Source organism: Platalea leucorodia (genome assembly GCF_965183815.1).
Source record: "Platalea leucorodia genome assembly, contig: HAP1_HAP1_SCAFFOLD_619, whole genome shotgun sequence".
In the NCBI taxonomy this organism is placed as follows: domain Eukaryota; kingdom Metazoa; phylum Chordata; class Aves; order Pelecaniformes; family Threskiornithidae; genus Platalea; species Platalea leucorodia.
The window spans coordinates 3284-20911 of record NW_028121014.1 but is presented as its reverse complement, the minus strand read 5'-3'; the positions used below and the strand labels follow the sequence as shown (position 1 = coordinate 20911).

General features: G+C 74.8%; 2 protein-coding genes and 1 long non-coding RNA gene across 3 annotated transcripts; all 3 read left to right on the top strand.

Moving 5' to 3' along the window:
* Positions 1 to 380: 380 nt before the first annotated feature.
* Positions 381 to 4109, top strand: LOC309604303 (transcription activator BRG1-like; the record flags this gene model as incomplete). The annotated part of the gene is made up of 6 exons (XM_082339243.1): positions 381 to 634; positions 1297 to 1405; positions 1645 to 1746; positions 1855 to 1987; positions 2083 to 2222; positions 3779 to 4109. Coding segments are annotated over 6 exons (771 nt in total), but the record flags the coding sequence as incomplete, so codon positions are not given.
* A 449-nt stretch (positions 4110 to 4558) lies between these two features.
* Positions 4559 to 15118, top strand: LOC309604302 (low-density lipoprotein receptor-like; the record flags this gene model as incomplete). The annotated part of the gene is made up of 16 exons (XM_082339242.1): positions 4559 to 4768; positions 6270 to 6546; positions 6700 to 6822; positions 6905 to 7276; positions 7375 to 7500; positions 7583 to 7705; positions 8350 to 8472; positions 9180 to 9305; positions 10095 to 10266; positions 10339 to 10566; positions 10657 to 10775; positions 12150 to 12289; positions 12363 to 12504; positions 13521 to 13664; positions 14315 to 14524; positions 15087 to 15118. 16 exons carry the CDS (start codon positions 4559 to 4561, stop codon positions 15116 to 15118), a joined length of 2667 nt encoding a protein of 888 aa, XP_082195368.1.
* Positions 15119 to 15138: 20 nt separating this feature from the next.
* LOC309604305 lies at positions 15139 to 16380 on the top strand. Its single transcript, XR_014230851.1, has 3 exons — positions 15139 to 15216; positions 15448 to 15605; positions 15888 to 16380. It is a non-coding gene; the product is annotated as an uncharacterized lncRNA (long non-coding RNA).
* The last annotated feature ends 1248 nt before the right edge of the window (positions 16381 to 17628 follow it).

The following is a 17628-nucleotide window of genomic DNA, read 5'->3' as shown; positions in this document are numbered from 1 at the left end:
CTCCGGGGCCCGGCTTTCTGCCCGTCCCACCGTTGCCCCTTCGGCGAGGGACCTTCACGGTCGCCCCAAGCCTTCGAGCGGGGCCCTGCAGAGCCTCCGTTCCGGGAAACCCGACCCCGAGCCGCGTCCCCGGCCCGTCGGCCTTCGCAAGCGCGGCGTCGCCGCGGGCTCGCGGCACAGGGGAAGCTGCCGGGCGCTGGCGGGAGCCCCTCGCCCTGTGCCGAGGCGGCGGGGTTAAGCCGGTCCTGGCTGAGCGGGCGACGCCGGCAGCCCGGCGGGGTCGTCCCCCGGCGCGCGGTGCCGCAAAGCCCCCCGCGGCAGCCCCCCGCGGCGGCCGGGAGCCTCCGTGCTAGCGGATCCTGTGTTGCTCCCCTGGGCAGGCGATCGAGGAGGGCACGCTGGAGGAGATCGAGGAGGAGGTGCGCCAGAAAAAATCCTCCCGTAAACGCAAGCGGGACACGGACGTCGGCTCCGCCACCCCCACCACCAGCACCCGCAGCCGGGATAAGGACGATGATAGCAAAAAGCAGAAGAAGCGCGGCCGGCCGCCGGCGGAGAAACTCTCCCCAAACCCGCCAAACCTCACCAAAAAAATGAAGAAGATCGTGGACGCCGTCATCAAGTACAAGGACAGGTAAGGGAAGCGGGGGCGGGCGCCCAGCTCCGCCACGCGGCGCCGGCTGCCGTCTCTCAAATATCAAGAGCTATCGATCCATCAATCCACAATCAAACGGGAGCGGCAGCGCCGCCGGTGCGATCCCTGCGGCTCTCGGCTGGCCGCCGACCCGCTCCTGGCTCGCGGGCGCAGCCGGGATCTGCGGAGCGCTGGGAAGGTCAAAGGGGCCGAGCGCCGCGCGCGCGTCCGGCCGGCGGCTTCGCCACGGTTCGTTAACCACCGGGGAGTTAATTAACGGGGCTGCGCAGGGCGCTTCTGCCGCCGTCGCGGTGAACGGAGGCCTGGCTCCTGCCCGGCGCGGCCGCACAACTCGCCCCGGCCCTTTCGGGGCAGCCATCCCGGCACGGGGCGGTCACCGTCGGCTCGTCCCGTGGGTCGCGGTCCGCTCGGGGCTGTTCCATCCGGTGCTGCCGGGCGTTCCCGGCGCCGCGCTTTGCCGTTCAGGCGCCCGCGGCGCAGCGTTCGGCGCTTCCCGCGGAGGAGCGGCTGCTTAAATCCCCCAGCCCCCTCTCGGGGCGGCTCCGGGCTCCTCTCCGCTGCCGGGACACGGACGCACGCTCCTCCTCCTGGCGCTGCCGGCTGCCGGGCGCTCGCCTTTGACGCGCGGTTTCTCCTTGTAGCAGCAGTGGACGGCAGCTCAGCGAAGTCTTCATCCAGCTGCCTTCCCGCAAGGAGCTGCCGGAGTACTACGAGCTCATCCGCAAGCCCGTCGACTTCAAGAAAATCAAGGTAACGCCGCCCGAATCGCGCCGCGGTCGCGTTCGCCGCGCGTCACCGTGCCGGCGCGGTCGGCCCTCGCTGTCGGCGGTGGCCGCGGGGACGCCGCCGCCGCCCCTCGCCCGGGTGCACGGTGGCCGCGCTGGGCTGGATTGTGCCCGTGGGTGGCCGGGGCGAGCCGGGGGGCGCGGACCCAACCCCCTCGTCACCGCGAGCGGCCGCAGCCTCAACCGTCTCCCTTCTCCCGGCAGGAGCGCATCCGCAACCACAAGTACCGGAGCCTGAACGACCTGGAGAAGGACGTCATGCTGCTGTGCCAGAACGCACAGACCTTCAACCTGGAGGGCTCTCTGGTAAGGCGCGGCACGGCGCGGCGCGGCACGGCGCGGCGGGAGGCCCGGCAGGCAGCGGCGCTCGCTGCCCGCTCCTGCCTCCCCCTCACCGCGGCGCTGCCCCCCCAGATCTACGAGGACTCCATCGTCCTGCAGTCCGTCTTCACCAGCGTCCGGCAGAAAATCGAGAAGGAGGAGGAGAGCGAGGGCGAGGACAGCGAGGAGGAGGAGGAAGGAGAAGAGGAAGGCTCCGAATCCGAGTGTGAGTGCCGCGGGGGGCTCGGGGCGGCGGGGCCGCCGGGGGGGTGCCGGGGGGTCCGCGGCGCCGCCGTGACGCCCCGCCCTCCCGCCCCGCAGCTCGCTCCGTCAAGGTGAAGATCAAGCTGGGGCGGAAGGAGAAGGCGCAGGACCGGCTGAAGGGCCGCCGGCGCGCCAGCCGCGGCGCCCGCGCCAAGCCCGTGGTGAGCGACGACGACAGCGAGGAGGAGCAGGAGGAGGTGAGGCCCCCGTCCCCAACCTTCCTCTTCCTCCTCCTGCCCCCCCAAACCTTCCTCTTCCTCCTCCTGCCCCCCCAAACCTTCCTCTTCCTCCTCCTGCCCCCCCAACCTTCCTCTTCCTCCTGCCCTCCAATTCCCCTGTCCTTCCTTCTTCCTGCTCCCAAATCCCTTCCTCCTGCTCCCCAAACCTTCCTCTTCCTCCTGCCCCCCACATCCCTTTCTTCTGCCCCCAATCCCCTCTGCCCTTCCTCCTCCTGCTCCCAAATCCCTTCCTCCTGCTCCCCAAACCTTCCTCTTCCTCCTGCCCCCCACATCCCTTTCTTCTGCCCCCCAATCCCCTCTGCCCTTCCTCCTCCTGCCCCCCAAACCTTCCTCTTCCTCCTGCCCCCCAATCCCTTCTGTCCTTCCTCCTCCTGCTCCCCGAACCTTCCTCCTCCTCCTGTCCCCCAATCCCCTCTGCCCTTCCTCCTCCTGCCCCCCAAACCTTCCTCTTCCTTCTGCCCCCCACATCCCTTTCTTCTGCCCCCAATCCCCTCTGCCCTTCCTCCCCCTGCCCCCCAAACCTTCCTCTTCCTCCTGCCCCCCAATCCCCTCTGTCCTTCCTCCTCCTGCTCCCAAATCCCTTCCTCCTGCCCCCCAAACCTTCCTCTTCCTCCTGCCCCCCACATCCCTTCCTCCTGCCCCCAATCCCCTCTGCCCTTCCTCCTCCTGCCCCCCAAATCCCTTCCTCCTGCTCCCCAAACCTTCCTCTTCCTCCTGCCCCCCAATCCCCTCTGCCCTTCCTCCTCCTGCCCCCCAAACTTCCCCTTCCTTCTTTGTGCCCCCAGCTCCCTTCCTCCTGCCCCCCAAGTCCCCTCTCTCCTTCCTTCTTCCCGCCCCCCAAACCTTCCCCTTCCCTCCTCCTGCCCCCCAATCCCCTCCTCCTGCCCCCCCAATCCCCTCCTCCTGCCCCCCAAATCCCTTCTTCCTGCCCCTTTCCTCCTGCTTCCTGCCCCCCGCTTCCTCCTCCTGCCCTTACACTTTTCTGTCCTGCATCCTGCCCCCCAAATCCCCTCTGCTCCTCCTCCTGCCCCCCAATCCCCTCCTCCTGCCCCCCAATCCCCTCTGCTCCTCCTCCTGCCCCCCAAATCCCCTCCTCCTGCCCCCTAAATCTTCCCCTTCCTTCTTTGTGCCCCTTTCCTCCCTCCTGCCCCCCAATCCCTCCCTCCTGCCCCCCCAATCCCCTCTGCTCCTCCTCCTGCCCCCCCATCCCTCCCTCCTGCCCCCCAATCCCCTCTGCTCCTCCTCCTGCCCCCCCATCCCTCCCTCCTGCCCCCCCAATCCCCTCTGCTCCTCCTCCTGCCCCCCCATCCCTCCCTCCTGCCCCCCAATCCCTCCCTCCTGCCCCCCCAATCCCCTCTGCTCCTCCTCCTGCCCCCCAATCCCCTCCTCCTGCCCCCCAAATCCCCTCTGCTCCTCCTCCTGCCCCCCAAATCCCCTCCTCCTGCCCCCCAATCCCTCCCTCCTGCCCCCCCCCCCCGCTCCCGCCCCCCCTGACCTCTCCTCCCTCCCCGCAGGATCGCTCCGGCAGCGGCACCGAAGAAGACTGAGCCCCCGTTGCGCGGCGCCGCCGCCGTCCCCCCGCCTCCCCGTAGCTCCGCCGGGCGGCAGCGCCGCCGCCCCGGCCCCCCCAACTGTACAAAGCCGCCTCCCTATTTATGCTGCCGCCAGCTCTAGGACCCCCCCCTCCCGGCACCTCCGGCCTCCGGCGCGGCGTTAACCGGCGGACGCCCTCGGTTTGAGCCACGGCCGCGCGCTCCTCGCGCCGCCGGGAAGGAGCGCGGTGAGGGGAGCGCGGCGCCGGCCGCCCCCGTCGATGTCACTGGATTTTGAGCAGTAATAAACGAAAACCGCCGGGAGCGCGGCTGCCTCCGTGGGGTCTCTGCTCGCCCTTGGCCTCCGCGGCACCCGGTGAATCGCGGCGTCGCCGCTCCCCACGCCGTTCAGGGGAGACGGCGGCGCCTTGGGAGGGGAGGGTTGGGGGTCCCGGACCCCCCTGGGGTCACCCCGGCTCTGGGGGCGACCGCCGGCAGGGCCGCGGTGCCGGCGGCCGCCGTTCCCCGCCCGTGCCGGAAAAACCACAAAATTGAGCGCCAAATGGTTGGAAACCCTTTAAAGGCCGGGGGCTGCGGGGCAGGAACCGGGGCCCGCCGTCCGTCCGTCCCTCCGTCCGCCCGGGGGCCGAGCCGAGCGCGGCGGCCGTCCGGCGCCGGTGGCCGCTCCACCTCCTCTCGTGATGTGGAGCAGTTTTGAAAAATCACCCCACGCTAAACCCCACCCCCGCGCTGCCCATTGAAATGGGGCCTCGCCGCCGCCGCCGCCACTCGCCCCGGCGCCTCCCCACCGCCCGCTCTCGGGGTCCGGCCGCCGCCCCGGGGTCGCCGAGCGGGGCCAGGGCGGCACATGGCGGGCGGCGGGATGAGGCCTGGGCCGGCGGCCGCCCCCCGCGCTCCCGCTCCGGCTTCTTCGGCTCCTGCTGCTGGCGCTGGCGGCGGCACCGGGCGCAGGTGAGGGGGCACCGGGGGCGGGACCCCCCGACGGGGGGGGAACGGGGGGACCGGGGGGGGGGGGGGAAGGGGCGGGACCGGGCCCACCGGGGCTTGGGCCCCCCTAAACTGGGGCCTGACGCCCCTAAACCGGGAGCTGCCCCGCCTAAACCGGGGCTTCACCCCCCCCAAACCGGGGCTTCACCCCCCCCCAAACCGGGGGCTTCACCCCCCCCCCAAACCGGGGGCTGCCCCCCCCAAACCGGGGCTTCACCCCCCCAAACCGGGGGCTGCCCCCCCCCCCCAAACGGGGGCTTCACCCCCAACCCGGGGCCTGACCCCTCTAAACCGGTGTCTGAGCCCCCACACCGGGGCCTCACCCCCCTAAACCGGGGCTTCACCCCCAACCCGGGGCCTGGTCCCCCCCCCTACCGGGGCCTGGTCCCCCCCAAACCGGGGCTTCACCCCCCCAAACCGGGGCCTGCCCCCCCCCATACCGGGACCTGCCCTCCCAAGCCGCGGCCCCCGCTCCCCGCCGGCCTCTCCCGGGCTCCGGGCCGCGCCTCGGGCTCCGTCTCCCGGCGGGGAAAGCGAGGGGGGAGCGCAGGCTCCGGGCCCCCCCCCACCCCCGCCGCTGCCGCCGGGCCGGGGTCGCCGCCGCCGCCGCCGCCATGGCCGCCGCGCTGAGGGGACGGTGGGCGGGGAAAGGCGTCGCGGCCCCGCCCCCTCGCCCCGGGAGGGACCAATCACCGCCCGCGCCCCGCCCCGCCCAGCGGCGGACGCGTTTCCCATTGGCGGAGGAACGGACTGGCCACCCGGCGGGGTTAAACCCCGGTAGCCAATGGGAGCGCGGCGCGCGAGGAGGGCGAGGCACGGCCCCGCCCTCTCGGAAACCCTGGGGGCCCCCCCTCAAGGAGGGGCCCGATCCGGGACGGGGCTGGGCCCGGGGCTGGGCCCCCGGGACGGAGCCCCCCGGGACGGAGCCCCCCGGGAGGGGCCTGGGACCCCCGGGACGGAGCCCCCCGGGACGGAGCCCCCCGGGACGGAGCCCCCCGGGAGGGGCCTGGGCCCCCGGGACGGAGCCCCCCGGGAGGGGCCTGGGCCTGGGACCCCGGGACGGAGCCCCCCGGGACGGAGCCCCCCGGGAGGGGCCTGGGACCCCGAGAGGGGCCTGAGCCCCCCCCCCCATGGGCCTGGACCCCCAGGATGGGACCCCCGGGGCTGGGACCCCCCCGGGAACGGGCCGCACCCCCGGGCCGCACCCCCGGGCCCCCCCCAGGCCCGACCCCCCCCCCCCCCCCCCGGGCCGGGCTGGGCCCCCCCAGATTTGCCCCGAGCCCCCGGGCCTGGGCTCGCTCCCCCCGGCCGGGCCGGGCCCCACGGGGGTCGGGGGGCGCCGGGGGGGGGTGAAGGGCACCGCGGGTCACCCCGACCCCGGCCCCGGCACAAACAACCCTCCCACGGCAAAGTCCAACCGCGCCGGCGACGCGCCCGAGCCCGCCCCGGCCGCCCCCGCTGCCAGCGGCGGGGGGGTTCCCCTCTGCTTCGGGGGGGCCGCGCCGCCAAATTTGTGGGCTTCGCCGTGAAAACGCCGGCGGCGGCGGCTGCGCCCCCGGAGGGGTGGGGGGCTGCGGCGCGGGGCCGGGGGGCGGCCGCTGAGCCCCCGCTGCCGGCAGGCGCCGAGGAGTGCGGCCGGAGCGAGTTCCGCTGCGGGGACGGCTCCTGCATCGCCGGCGCCTGGGCCTGCAACGGCAACGCCGACTGCCAGGACGGCTCCGACGAGACGCCGGAGACCTGCCGTGAGTGCCGCGCCGCGCCCTGGGCCCTCCGCCGTCTGCCGTGCCACGCCGCGGCGCGCCCGCGTGCCGGGACGCGCCGCGCCATGCGGCCGCGGGCCGCGCCGCCGTGTGCCGCGCCGTCCCCGCGGTGCCATCCCCTCCCTCTCCCCCCAGGCTCCCTCTCCTGCTCCCCGAGCGAGTTCAGCTGCGGCGGCCGCCGGAGCCGGTGCGTGCCGGCGTCCTGGCGCTGCGACGGGCACCGCGACTGCGAGAACGGCTCCGACGAGCAGGACTGCCGTGAGTGCCGGGGGCAGAAGCGGGGGGAGGAGGGGCTCGGGGCTGCCCCCCGCCGCTGACCGGGCCGGGGTCTCCGCCGCAGCCCCCCGCGCCTGCGCCGAGGACCAGCTGCGCTGCGGCAGCGGGGCCTGCGTCTCGCGCGCCTTCGCCTGCGACGGCGACCGCGACTGCGAGGACGGGGCGGACGAGGCCGGCTGCCCCCCGCCCGCGCCCTGCGGCCCCCACGCCTTCCGCTGCAACGACTCCAGCTGCATCCCCCGCCTCTGGGCCTGCGACGGCGACCCCGACTGCGCCGACGGCTCCGACGAGTGGCCCCGGAGCTGCGGCCCCCCCCGGCCCCCCCGCCACTGCCCCCCGCTCCAGTTCGCCTGCGGCTCCGGCGAGTGCATCCACCGGCGCTGGCGCTGCGACGGCAGCCCCGACTGCCGGGACCGCTCCGACGAGGAGGGATGCGGTGGGTGACGCCGGGACGCTCCGGCTGGGGGGGGTCGCGACGCTCCGGTTCGGCTCCGGCACCCCCTGACCCCCCCGCTTTCCCCCCGCCCCCCGCAGACGCCGTCACCACGTGTCGCCCCGACCAGTTCCAGTGCCGGGACGGGCGCTGCGTGCTGGGGGTCCGGCAGTGCGACGGCGAGGCCGACTGCGCCGATGGCAGCGATGAGGAGGGATGCCACAACGGTAGCCGCCGGGGGGATGCCGCGGGCGGGACGCGGGGTTTGGGGGTGCGGGGGGGGGCTGACCTCCCGCTCCCCCCCCCCAGTGACGGCCTGCGACAGCCCCCACGAGTTCAAGTGCCGCTCGGGCGAGTGCATCCCCATGGAGCGGGTCTGCGACCGGCACCGCGACTGCCGGGACTGGACCGACGAGCCCATCAAGGAGTGCGGTACGGCCGGGACCCCCAAACCTCCCCAACCCCCCCCCAGACCCCCCTAACCCCACCAAGCCCCCCCCAGGGTCCCCAAAACGCCTCCAACCCCCCCCCAGACCCCCCAAACCTCCCCAAACCCCGAGAACCTCCCCAAACCTCCCCAAAACCTCCACACCCCCCCCAGACCCCCCCTAACCCCCCAAGCCCCCCCCAGGGTCCCCCAAACCCCCCCAACTTCCCCCCAGACCCCCCCAACCTCCCCCAAATCCCCCCACCCCCCCAGACCCCCCCTAACCCCCAAAACCTCCCCAACCTCCCCCAGACCCCCAAAACCCCCCCAGACCCCCCTAGACCTCCCCCAACCCCCTCAGACCCCCCCGAACCCCTCCAAAACGTCCCCAACCCCCCCAGACCCCCCCCAGACCCCCCCTAAGCCCCCCAAAACCTCCCCAAACCTCCCCAAATCCCCCCACCCCCCCAGACCCCCCAACCTCCCCCAAAACCTCCCCAACCCCCCAGACCCCCCCTAACCCCCAAAACCTCCCCCAACCCCCCCCCAGCCCCCCCAAACCCCCCCAGCCCCCCCCCCCCCCCCCCCCCCAGGGGGGCTGGGGGCTCTGCCCGGTGCCCGGGCCCCCCCAACGCCCCCGCCCCCCCAGGGGTGAACGAGTGCCTGGACGGCGGCGGCGGCTGCTCCCACGTCTGCCGCGACCTGCGCCTGGGCTACCGGTGCCTCTGCCCCCAGGGCTTCAGCCTGGGCCCCGACGGGAGGACCTGCGAGGGTGGGTGCTGCCCCCGGGGCCCCCCCGGCCCCCCCCGGCCCCCCTGATCCCCCCAGGGCCCCCCAACCCCGCCATGGGACCCCCCACTCCTCCCCCGGACCCCTGACCCCCTCCCGCAGACATCAATGAGTGCTGGGACCCCCCCGACCTCCCCAGGGCCCCCCCGGGCCCCCCGAAAGCCTCCTGAGCCCCCCATGGGATCCCCGACCTCCCCAGGGACCCCCCCAAACCCCCCAGGAACCTCCTGAGCCCCCCATGGGACCCCCTGGACCCCCGAGGGACCCCCCAGGGCCCCCCTGATCCCCCAGGGACCCCCCGGCCCCCCATGGGGACCCCTCTGAACCCCAGGACCCCCCCAGCCCCCCATGGGGACCCCCTGGCCCCCCAGGACCCCCCCGGCCCCCCATGGGGACCCCTCTGAACCCCAGGGCCCCCCCTGACCTCCCCAGGGACCCCCCCGGCCCCCCATGGGGACCCCCCTGGCCCCCCAGGGCCCCCCCTGACCTCCCCAGGGACCCCCCCGGCCCCCCATGGGGACCCCCCTGGCCCCCCAGGACTCCCCTGGCCCCTCATGGGGACCCCCGTGACCCCCAGGGACCCCCCTGACCTCCCCAGGGATCCCCTGACCCCCCAGGGCCCCCCCTGAACCCCAGGGACACCCCAACCCCCCCCGGGGACCCCCCTGACCCCCCCCCGTGCCCCCCCAGACATCGACGAGTGCCGGGACCCCCGCAGCTGCAGCCAGCGCTGCCGCAACCTCCCCGGCAGCTACGAGTGCGAGTGCGAGGCGGGGTACCGGGCGGACCCCCGCAGCCGCGCCTGCCGCGCCCCCGGTGCGTGCCCCCGCCCCCGCTCCCCCGCCCCCCGTCCTCGCCCCTTTGCACCCCGCTTCCTCCCCCCGCCCCCCCGTCCTCGCCCCTTTGCACCCCGCTTCCTCCCCCCGCCCCCCCGTCCTCGCCCCTTTGCACCCCGCTTCCTCCCCCCGCCCCCCCGTCCTCGCCCCTTTGCACCCCGCTTCCTGCATCCCCGCACCCCCGTCCTCGCCCCTTTGCACCCCGCTTCCTCCCCCCGCCCCCCCGTCCTCACCCCTTTGCACCCCGCTTCCTCCCCCCGCACCCCCGTCCTCGCCCCTTTGCACCCCGATTCTGCATCCCTGCACCCCCGTCCTCGCCCCTTTGCACCCCGCTTCCTCCCCCCGCCCCCCCGTCCTCGCCCCTTTGCACCCCGCTTCCTCCCCCCGCCCCCCCGTCCTCGCCCCTTTGCACCCCGATTCCTCCCCCTGCACCCCCATCCCCTTGCCCCCAGCCCCTCCCCGTTTGCACCCCCCATCGTCCCCCCAATTCCCGCACCCCCGCACCCCTGCACCCCCATCCCCTCCCCCCTTGCCCCCCAGTTCCTCCCCATTTGCCCCCCAATTCCTCCCCCCTTGCCCCCCCAGTTCCTCCCCATTTGCCCCCCAGTTCCTCCCCCCTTGCCCCCCAGTTCCTCCCCTTGCCCCCCCAGCCCCCCCCGTACCCGGTGCGGGTTTGGGGGCGCGGGTTTGGGGGTGCAGGTGGGGTCGGGGGTGCAGGGGTCGGGGTCCGGCAGCGGGGTGCAGCGCCTGCCCCCCCCCCCCCCCCCAGGTCCCCCCGCCGCCCTCCTCTTCACCAACCGGCACGAGATCCGGCGCCTGGCGCTGGACGGCGGCGAGTACCGGCGCCTGCTGGGCCCCCTCAAGCACGCCGGGGCCCTGGACGCCGACATGGCCGCCGGCACCGTCTACTGGGCCGACCTCACCCAGCGGAAGATCTACCGGTGAGGGCCCCCCGCCGCCCCCCGCGCCCCCCGGCGTCCCCGCCGCCGCCGTAACCCCCCCCGTCCCGGCAGGTCGCCGCTGGCCGGCGCGGCGGACGGCAGCCAGCACGTCACCGTCATCGGGACGGGGCTGGGGGCGCCGGACGGCGTCGCCCTGGACTGGGTCCACCACAACATCTACTGGACGGACTCGCGGCTCGGCACCGTCTCGGTGGCCGACGCCGGCGGCGCGCGGCGCAGGACGCTGGTGCGGGAGCCGGGGGCCAAGCCCCGCGCCATCGCCGTGGACCCGCTGCACGGGTACGGGGACGGGGGGGACACGGGGGGGGGAGGACGTGGGGACGCCGGGCGGGGACGGGGGTGACGGGGTCCGGCTCTGCCTCCTCCCAGTTACATGTACTGGACGGACTGGGGAGCCAACGCCAAGATCGCCAAGGGCGGCCTCAACGGCGCCGACCAGTTCCCGCTGGTGACCGAGGGCGTCGAGTGGCCCAACGGCATCACGCTGGGTGAGCGGCGCCCCGCCCCCGCCCCCGCCCCCGCCCCGTCCCCGTCCCCATCCATTCCCGTCCCTGGCCCCGGTCCTGCTCCCAGTCCCCATCCCCGTCCCCTCCCAGTCCCCATCCCAGTCCCGTCCCAGTCCCCATCCCAGTCCCCATCCCAGTCCCGTCCCAGTCCCATCCCAGTCCCCATCCCAGTCCCCATCCCCGTCCCCATCCCAGTCCCCATCCCTGTCCCCATCCCCATCCCAGTCCCCATCCCCGTCCCCTCCCAGTCCCCATCCCAGTCCCCATCCCTGTCCCTGTCCCCATCCCCATCCCAGTCCCCATCCCAGTCCCGTCCCAGTCCCCATCCCTGGCCCCCTCCCCATCCCTGCCCTGGTCCCTGCCAGTCCCCATACTGGTCCCAGTCCCTGTTCCTGTCCCCATCCCAGTCCCCATCCCTGCGTGTCCCCCCGTGTCCCTGTCCCCATCCCCATCCTCGCGTGTCCCCATCCTCATCCCAGTCCCCATCCCTGCGTGTCCTCGCGTGTCCCCGTCCCCGTGTCCCCGTGTCCCCTCATATCCCACCATGTCCCCGTGTCCCCGTGTCCCCCCGTGTCCCCCTGTGTCCCCGTGTCCCCCCCGTGTCCCCGTGTCCCCCTGTGTCCCCATGTCCCCGTGTGTCCCCATGTCCCTGTGTCCCCATGTTCCCCCGTGTCCCCATGTGTCCCCATGTCCCCATGTCCCCGTGTCCCCGTGTCCCCCCCGTGTCCCCATGTCCCCCCATGTCCCTGTGTCCCCATGTCCCTCTGTCCCCCCGTGTCCCCCTGTGTCCCCGTGTCCCCCCCGTGTCCCCGTGTCCCCCTGTGTCCCCATGTCCCTGTGTCCCCCCGTGTCCCCCTGTGTCCCCGTGTCCCCCCCGTGTCCCCGTGTCCCCCTGTGTCCCCATGTCCCTGTGTCCCCCCGTGTCCCCCCCGTGTCCCCCTGTGTCCCCATGTCCCTGTGTCCCCCCGTGTCCCCCTGTGTCCCCGTGTCCCCCCCGTGTCCCCGTGTCCCCCTGTGTCCCCATGTCCCCGTGTGTCCCCATGTCCCCGTGTCCCCGTGTCCCCCCCGTGTCCCCATGTCCCCCCATGTCCCTGTGTCCCCATGTCCCTGTGTCCCCCCGTGTCCCCCTGTGTCCCCATGTCCCCGTGTCCCCATGTCCCCCTGTGTCCCCATGTCCCGGTGTCCCCATGTCCCCCTGTGTCCCCATGTCCCGGTGTCCCCATGTCCCCCCATGTCCCCATGTCCCCCCATGTCCCCCCATGTCCCCATGTCCCCCGTGTCCCCCGTGTCCCCCCGTGTCCCCCCGTGTCCCCCCGCGCCCCCGCCCCGCCGGCGCCGGCTGACGCCCCCCCGCAGACCTGCCCTCCCAGCGCCTGTACTGGGTGGACTCGCGGCTCCACGCGCTCTCCAGCGTGGACGTGGACGGGGGCCACCGCCGCACCGTCCTGGCCGACCCCCGGGTGCTCGCCCACCCCTTCGCCGTCACCGTCTTCGAGGTGAGCCCCCCCCGCCGCCCCCGCGCCCCCGCGCCCCCGTCCCCGCGCCGGCCCCAACCCCCGCTCCCCGCAGGACACCGTCTTCTGGAGCGACGTCCTGAGCGAGGCCATCTTCAGCGCCAACCGCCGGACCGGCGCCGACCTCCGCAGGGTGGCCCAGGACCTCTTCTCCCCCGAGGACCTCGTCCTGCTCCACCCGCTCCGCCAGCCCCCAGGTACCCCCGGCCTCCCGGCCTCCTGTCCTTCCGTCCTCCTGTCCTCCTGTCCTGGCCTCCTGTCCTCCCGTCCTTCTGTCCTGTCCTCCCGGCCTCCTGTCCTTCCGTCCTTCTGTCCTGTCCTCCCGGCCTCCTGTCCTCCCGTCCTCCTGTCCTGGCCTCCCGGCCTCCTGTCCTTCCGTCCTCCTGTCCTTCCGTCCTCCCGGCCTCCTGTCCTTCCGTCCTTCTGTCCTCCTGTCCTGGCCTCCTGTCCTCCCGGCCTGGCCTCCTGTCCTCCCGGCCTCCTGTCCTTCCGTCCTCCCGTCCTCCCGTCCTCCCGGCCTCCTGTCCTCCTGTCCTCCCGTCCTCCCGGCCTCCCGTCCTTCCGTCCTCCTGTCCTCCTGTCCTGGCATCCCGGCCTCCTGTCCTTCCATCCTCCCGTCCTCCTGTCCTCCCGGCCTCCTGTCCTCCTGTCCCGGCCTCCCAGCCTCCTGTCCCGGCCTCCCGGCCCCCCGGCCCTCATCTCACCGGCCCGTGTCCTGGCCCTCTGTCCCTGCATCCCTCTGTCCCTGTGTCTGTCTGTCCCCATCCCGTTCTCATTCCCACCCCATCCCGTTCCCATCCCCATCCCGTTCCCATTCCCATGCCTTCCCCATCCCATCCCCATCCCATTCCCATCCCCGTTCCCATCCCCATCCTGTTCCCATTCCCACCCCCATTCCTTTTCCCATTCCCATCCCTTCCCCTTCCCCACCCCACCCCATCCCGTCCCCATCCCCCTCCCTTCCCCATCCCCGTTCCCATCCCCCCCCCATCCCATTCCCATTCCATCCCCGTTCCCATCCCCATCCTGTCCCCATCCCATCCCATCCCATCCCATCCCCATCCCGTTCCCATTCCTATCCCATCCCATCGCCATCCCGTCCCCATGTCCCCATCCCCCTCCCGTCCCCATCCCCGTTCCCACCCCCCCCCATCCCATTCCCACCCCATCCCGTTCCCGTTCCCGCTCCCACCCCGGCCCCCCCCTCCCCCAGGTGAGGACGGCTGCTCCGAGGCCAACGGGGGCTGCGCCTTCCTCTGCCTCCCCGCGCCGCGGCTGGGCCCCCGCGCCCCCCGCTACACCTGCGCCTGCCCCGACGGCCAGCGCCTGGCGCCCGACGGCCGCGCCTGCCTGCCAGGTACCCCCCACCCCCCCCGCACCCCCACCCCCCCTGCACCCCGCACCCCCACCCCGCACCCCCCCTGTACCCCCACCCCACACCGCGCACCCCGCACCCCCACCCCGCACCCCACACCCCCCCCCTGCACCCCCCCTGCACCCCCCCCCTGCACCAACAGACCCCCTGCACCCCCCACCCTGCACCCCTGGACCCCCTGGACCCCCACCCTGCACCCCAGACCCCCACCCTGCACCAACAGACCCCCAGACCCTGCACCCCCAGACCCCCAGCACCCCCCACCCTGCACCCCTGGACCCCCTGCACCCCTGGACCCCCACCCTGCACCAACAGACCCCCACCCTGCACCCCCAGACCCCCTGCACCCCCCATCCTGCACCCCTGGACCCCCACCCTGCACCCCAGACCCCCACCCTGCACCCCCAGACCCCCAGCACCCCCCACCCTGCACCCCCAGACCCCCAGCACCCCCCTCCCCGCACCCCCGGACCCCCACCCTGCATCCCAGACCCCCACCCTGCACCCCCAGACCCCCACCCTGCACCAACAGACCCCCAGCCCCCCCCGCGCCCCCAGCCCCCCGCACCCCCCCGCACCCCCCCATCTCGCAGCCCCCCCCAGCCCCGCTCACTCTCCCCCCCCCCCCCCAGACCCCTCGGCCCCAGCCCCGACGGACGACGCGGCCCCCGGCTCCCCCCCAGCCGCCCCGCACCCCCCGACGCCCGGCCGGGCCCCCCCCAGCCCCGGGGCGCCCCCGGGCCCCCCCACCGCCCGCAGCGGCACCGCCGGCACCGCTGGCCCCACCGCCGGCACCACCGGCACCACCGCCGGCACCACCACCTCCAGCAACGGCACGACAGGTACCAGCCCCACGGCTCAGCCCCACGGCCCCTCCTCACACCCCTGCCCCACATCCCCGCCCCATGGCCCAGCCCCATGGCCCAGCCCCATGGCTTGGCCCCTTCCCAATTCCCAGCCCCACGGCTCAGCCCCACAGCCCAGCCCCATGGCTCAGCCCCGCATCCCAGCCCCACAGCCCAGCCCCACGGCTCAGCCCCACAGCCCAGCCCCATGGCTCAGCCCCACATCCCAGCCCCGCATCCCAGCCCCACAGCCCAGCCCCACAGCCCAGCCCCATGGCTTGGCCCCTTCCCAATTCCCAGCCCCACAGCCCAGCCCCACGGCTCAGCCCCCCATCCGAGCCCTACGGCCCAGCCCCACGGCTCAGCCCCACAGCCCAGCCCCACAGCCCAGCCCCATGGCTCAGCCCCACATCCGAGCCCCACGGCCCAGCCCACGGCTCAGCCCCACATCCAAGCCCTACGGCCCAGCCCCACGGCCCAGCCCCACAGCCCAGCCCCATGGCCCAGCCCCATGGCTCAGCCCCACATCCGAGCCCTACGGCCCAGCCCCACGGCCCAGCCCCACGGCTCAGCCCCACGGCTCGGGGCTGACGGCCGCCTCTCCCCTTTCCCAGGCGGCAGCGGTGACTCCGTGGGGCACGTGGGGAGCAGGCCGGGCCCGACGGCGCTCGCGGTCGTCCTGCCCCTGGGTAGGTCGGGGGTCCCGGCAGGGAGGTGGGCTAAAGGGGGGGGGGGGTCCCCAAAGGGGGGCGGGGGCCTGGCGTGGGGAGTGCCAGCATGGGGGTCCCAGCATGGGGGGGGTCCTGGAATGGGGGTCCCAAAAGTGGGGCTCCTGCTGCGGGGGTGCCGGCACGGGGGCGTCCCGTCGGGGGGTGCCCAGCGCCGGGGTCCCCGCCCCGACCCCCTCCTTGCCCCCCCAGTGCTCCTCATCCTGGCGGCCTTCGGCGCCCGCGGGCTCTGGCGCAGCTGGCGCCGGCGCAGCACCAACAGCATCAACTTCGACAACCCCGTCTACCAGAAAACCACCGAGGACGAGGAGCCCCTGGGCCGGGGGCAGGGGGGCTTCAGCTACCCCACGGTGAGCGGGGGCGGGGGGCACCCCACGGCAGGCGGGGGGCGGGGGGGCTCAGCTACCCCACGGTGAGCGGGGGCGGGGGCACCCCACGGCGGGCGGGGGGCGGGGGGGCTCAGCTACCCCACGGTGAGCGGGGGCGGGGGGCACCCCACGGCGGGCGGGGGGCGGGGGGGCTCAGCTGCCCCACGGTGAGCGGGGGGCGGGGGCACCCCGCGGGGGGTGGGGGGGCTCAGCTGCCCCACGGCGGGGGCTGTGCCCCCCCGGCCCCACTGATCCCCTCCCCAGCGCCAGGCCGTCAGCCTGGAGGACGACGTGGCCTGAGGCGGCGGGGGGCTGCCCCCCCCCCAGCCCCCCCGGAGGCGGCCGGAGCCCGCACCCCGCCGGGACCCCCGGGCGCCGCGGCGGGACCCTCGCCGGGAATGGCGGCACCGGGGGGGGGCGGCCCTGCGGCCGTGCCTGACCCCGGCCGGCTGTGCCGCGCGCGCGGGGCCGTACGCGGTGGCTGCGCGCGGCCGTACGCAGGTGCGCGTGGCCGCGCGTGGTTGTGCGCGGTTGTGCGCGGCTGTGCGCGGCTGTGCGAGCCTTCCCCGGCCGCGCGTGGCTGTGTGCGGTTGTGTGCGGCTGTGCGAGCCTTCCCCGGCTGTGCGTGGTTGTGCGCGGTTGTGCGCGGCTGTACGCAGGTGCGTGAGGCTGTACGTGATGGTTGTACGCGGTTGTGTGTGGTTGTGCGTGGTTGTGTGCAGCTGTACGCAGCTGTGCGAGCCTTAACCCCATCGTGCGTGGCTGTGCGCGGTTGTGCGTGGCCGTACGCGGTTGTGCGTGGCCGTGCGCGGTTGAACGTGGCCATGCGCGGTTGAACGTGGCCGTGCGCGGTTGTGCGTGGCCGTGCGCGGTTGTACGTGGCCGTGCGCGGTTGTGTGTGGCCGTGCGTGGTTGTGCGTGGCCGTGCGCGGTTGTACGTGGCCGCACGCCGGTGCGCGTGGCCGTACCCGGTGACCGCGCGCGGTTGCGCGTGGTGGCGCGTGGTCGCCTGTGGCTGTGCGCGGTTGTGCGCGGTTGCGCGCGGGTTTTTTTACCAAAACTGTGAAGCGGCGCCGACGCCGCGGCCCGGGCCGGTGCCGGGGCGCGGCCAATAACACCCCTATTTATTGCCCGGCTCCCGGCCCCCTCCCCACGCCGGGCCCACGCCGAGGTCGCGGTGGCTGCAGGCGGCTTTATTGGGGGGGAGGGGGGGCGGGGGGGTCAGGCGGCGGCGGGTGACGTCAGGCGGCGGCGGGTGACGTCAGGCGAGGTCACGGGGAGCGGCGGCGGCGGCGCGGGGTCCTGGCGCGCCGAGGGGCAGCGGGGCCTGGGGGCGGCTGCGGGGGCGGCCACGGCGGGGGGGTGAGGGGCTGCGCGCGTCGCACACGCGTGTGCGGGGGGGTCCCCGTGCGTCGCACGCACACGTGGGGGGGGGCCATGCATCGCACACGCGTGTGCGGGGGGGTCCCCGTGTGTCGCACACACACGTGGGGGGGGGCCATGCGTCGCACACGCGTGTGCGGGGGGGTCCCCGTGTGTCGCACACACACGTGGGGGGGGCCATGCATCGCACACAGCGTGTGCGGGGGGGTCCCCGTGCGTCGCACGCACACGTGGGGGGGGCCATGCATCGCACACGCGTGTGCGGGGGGGTCCCCGTGCGTCGCACGCACACGTGGGGGGGGGCCATGCATCGCACACGCGTGTGCGGGGGGTCCTGTGCATCGCACACGTGTGTGGGGGGGGCTCTGTGCATTGCACACACGTGGGGGGGCCATGCATCGCACACGCGTGTGCAGGGGGGTCGCCGTGCGTCGCATGCACGGGGGGGGGGCCATGCATCGCACACGCGTGTGCAGGGGGGTCGCCGTGCATCGCACACGTGTGTGGGGGGTCGCCGTGCGTCGCACGCGCGTGGGGGGGGGTCGCCGTGCGTCGCACACGCGTGGGGGGGGGGCCTCACCCGGGGCGGGGGGCGGGGGGGGGGCCCCTCCACGGCCTCCTG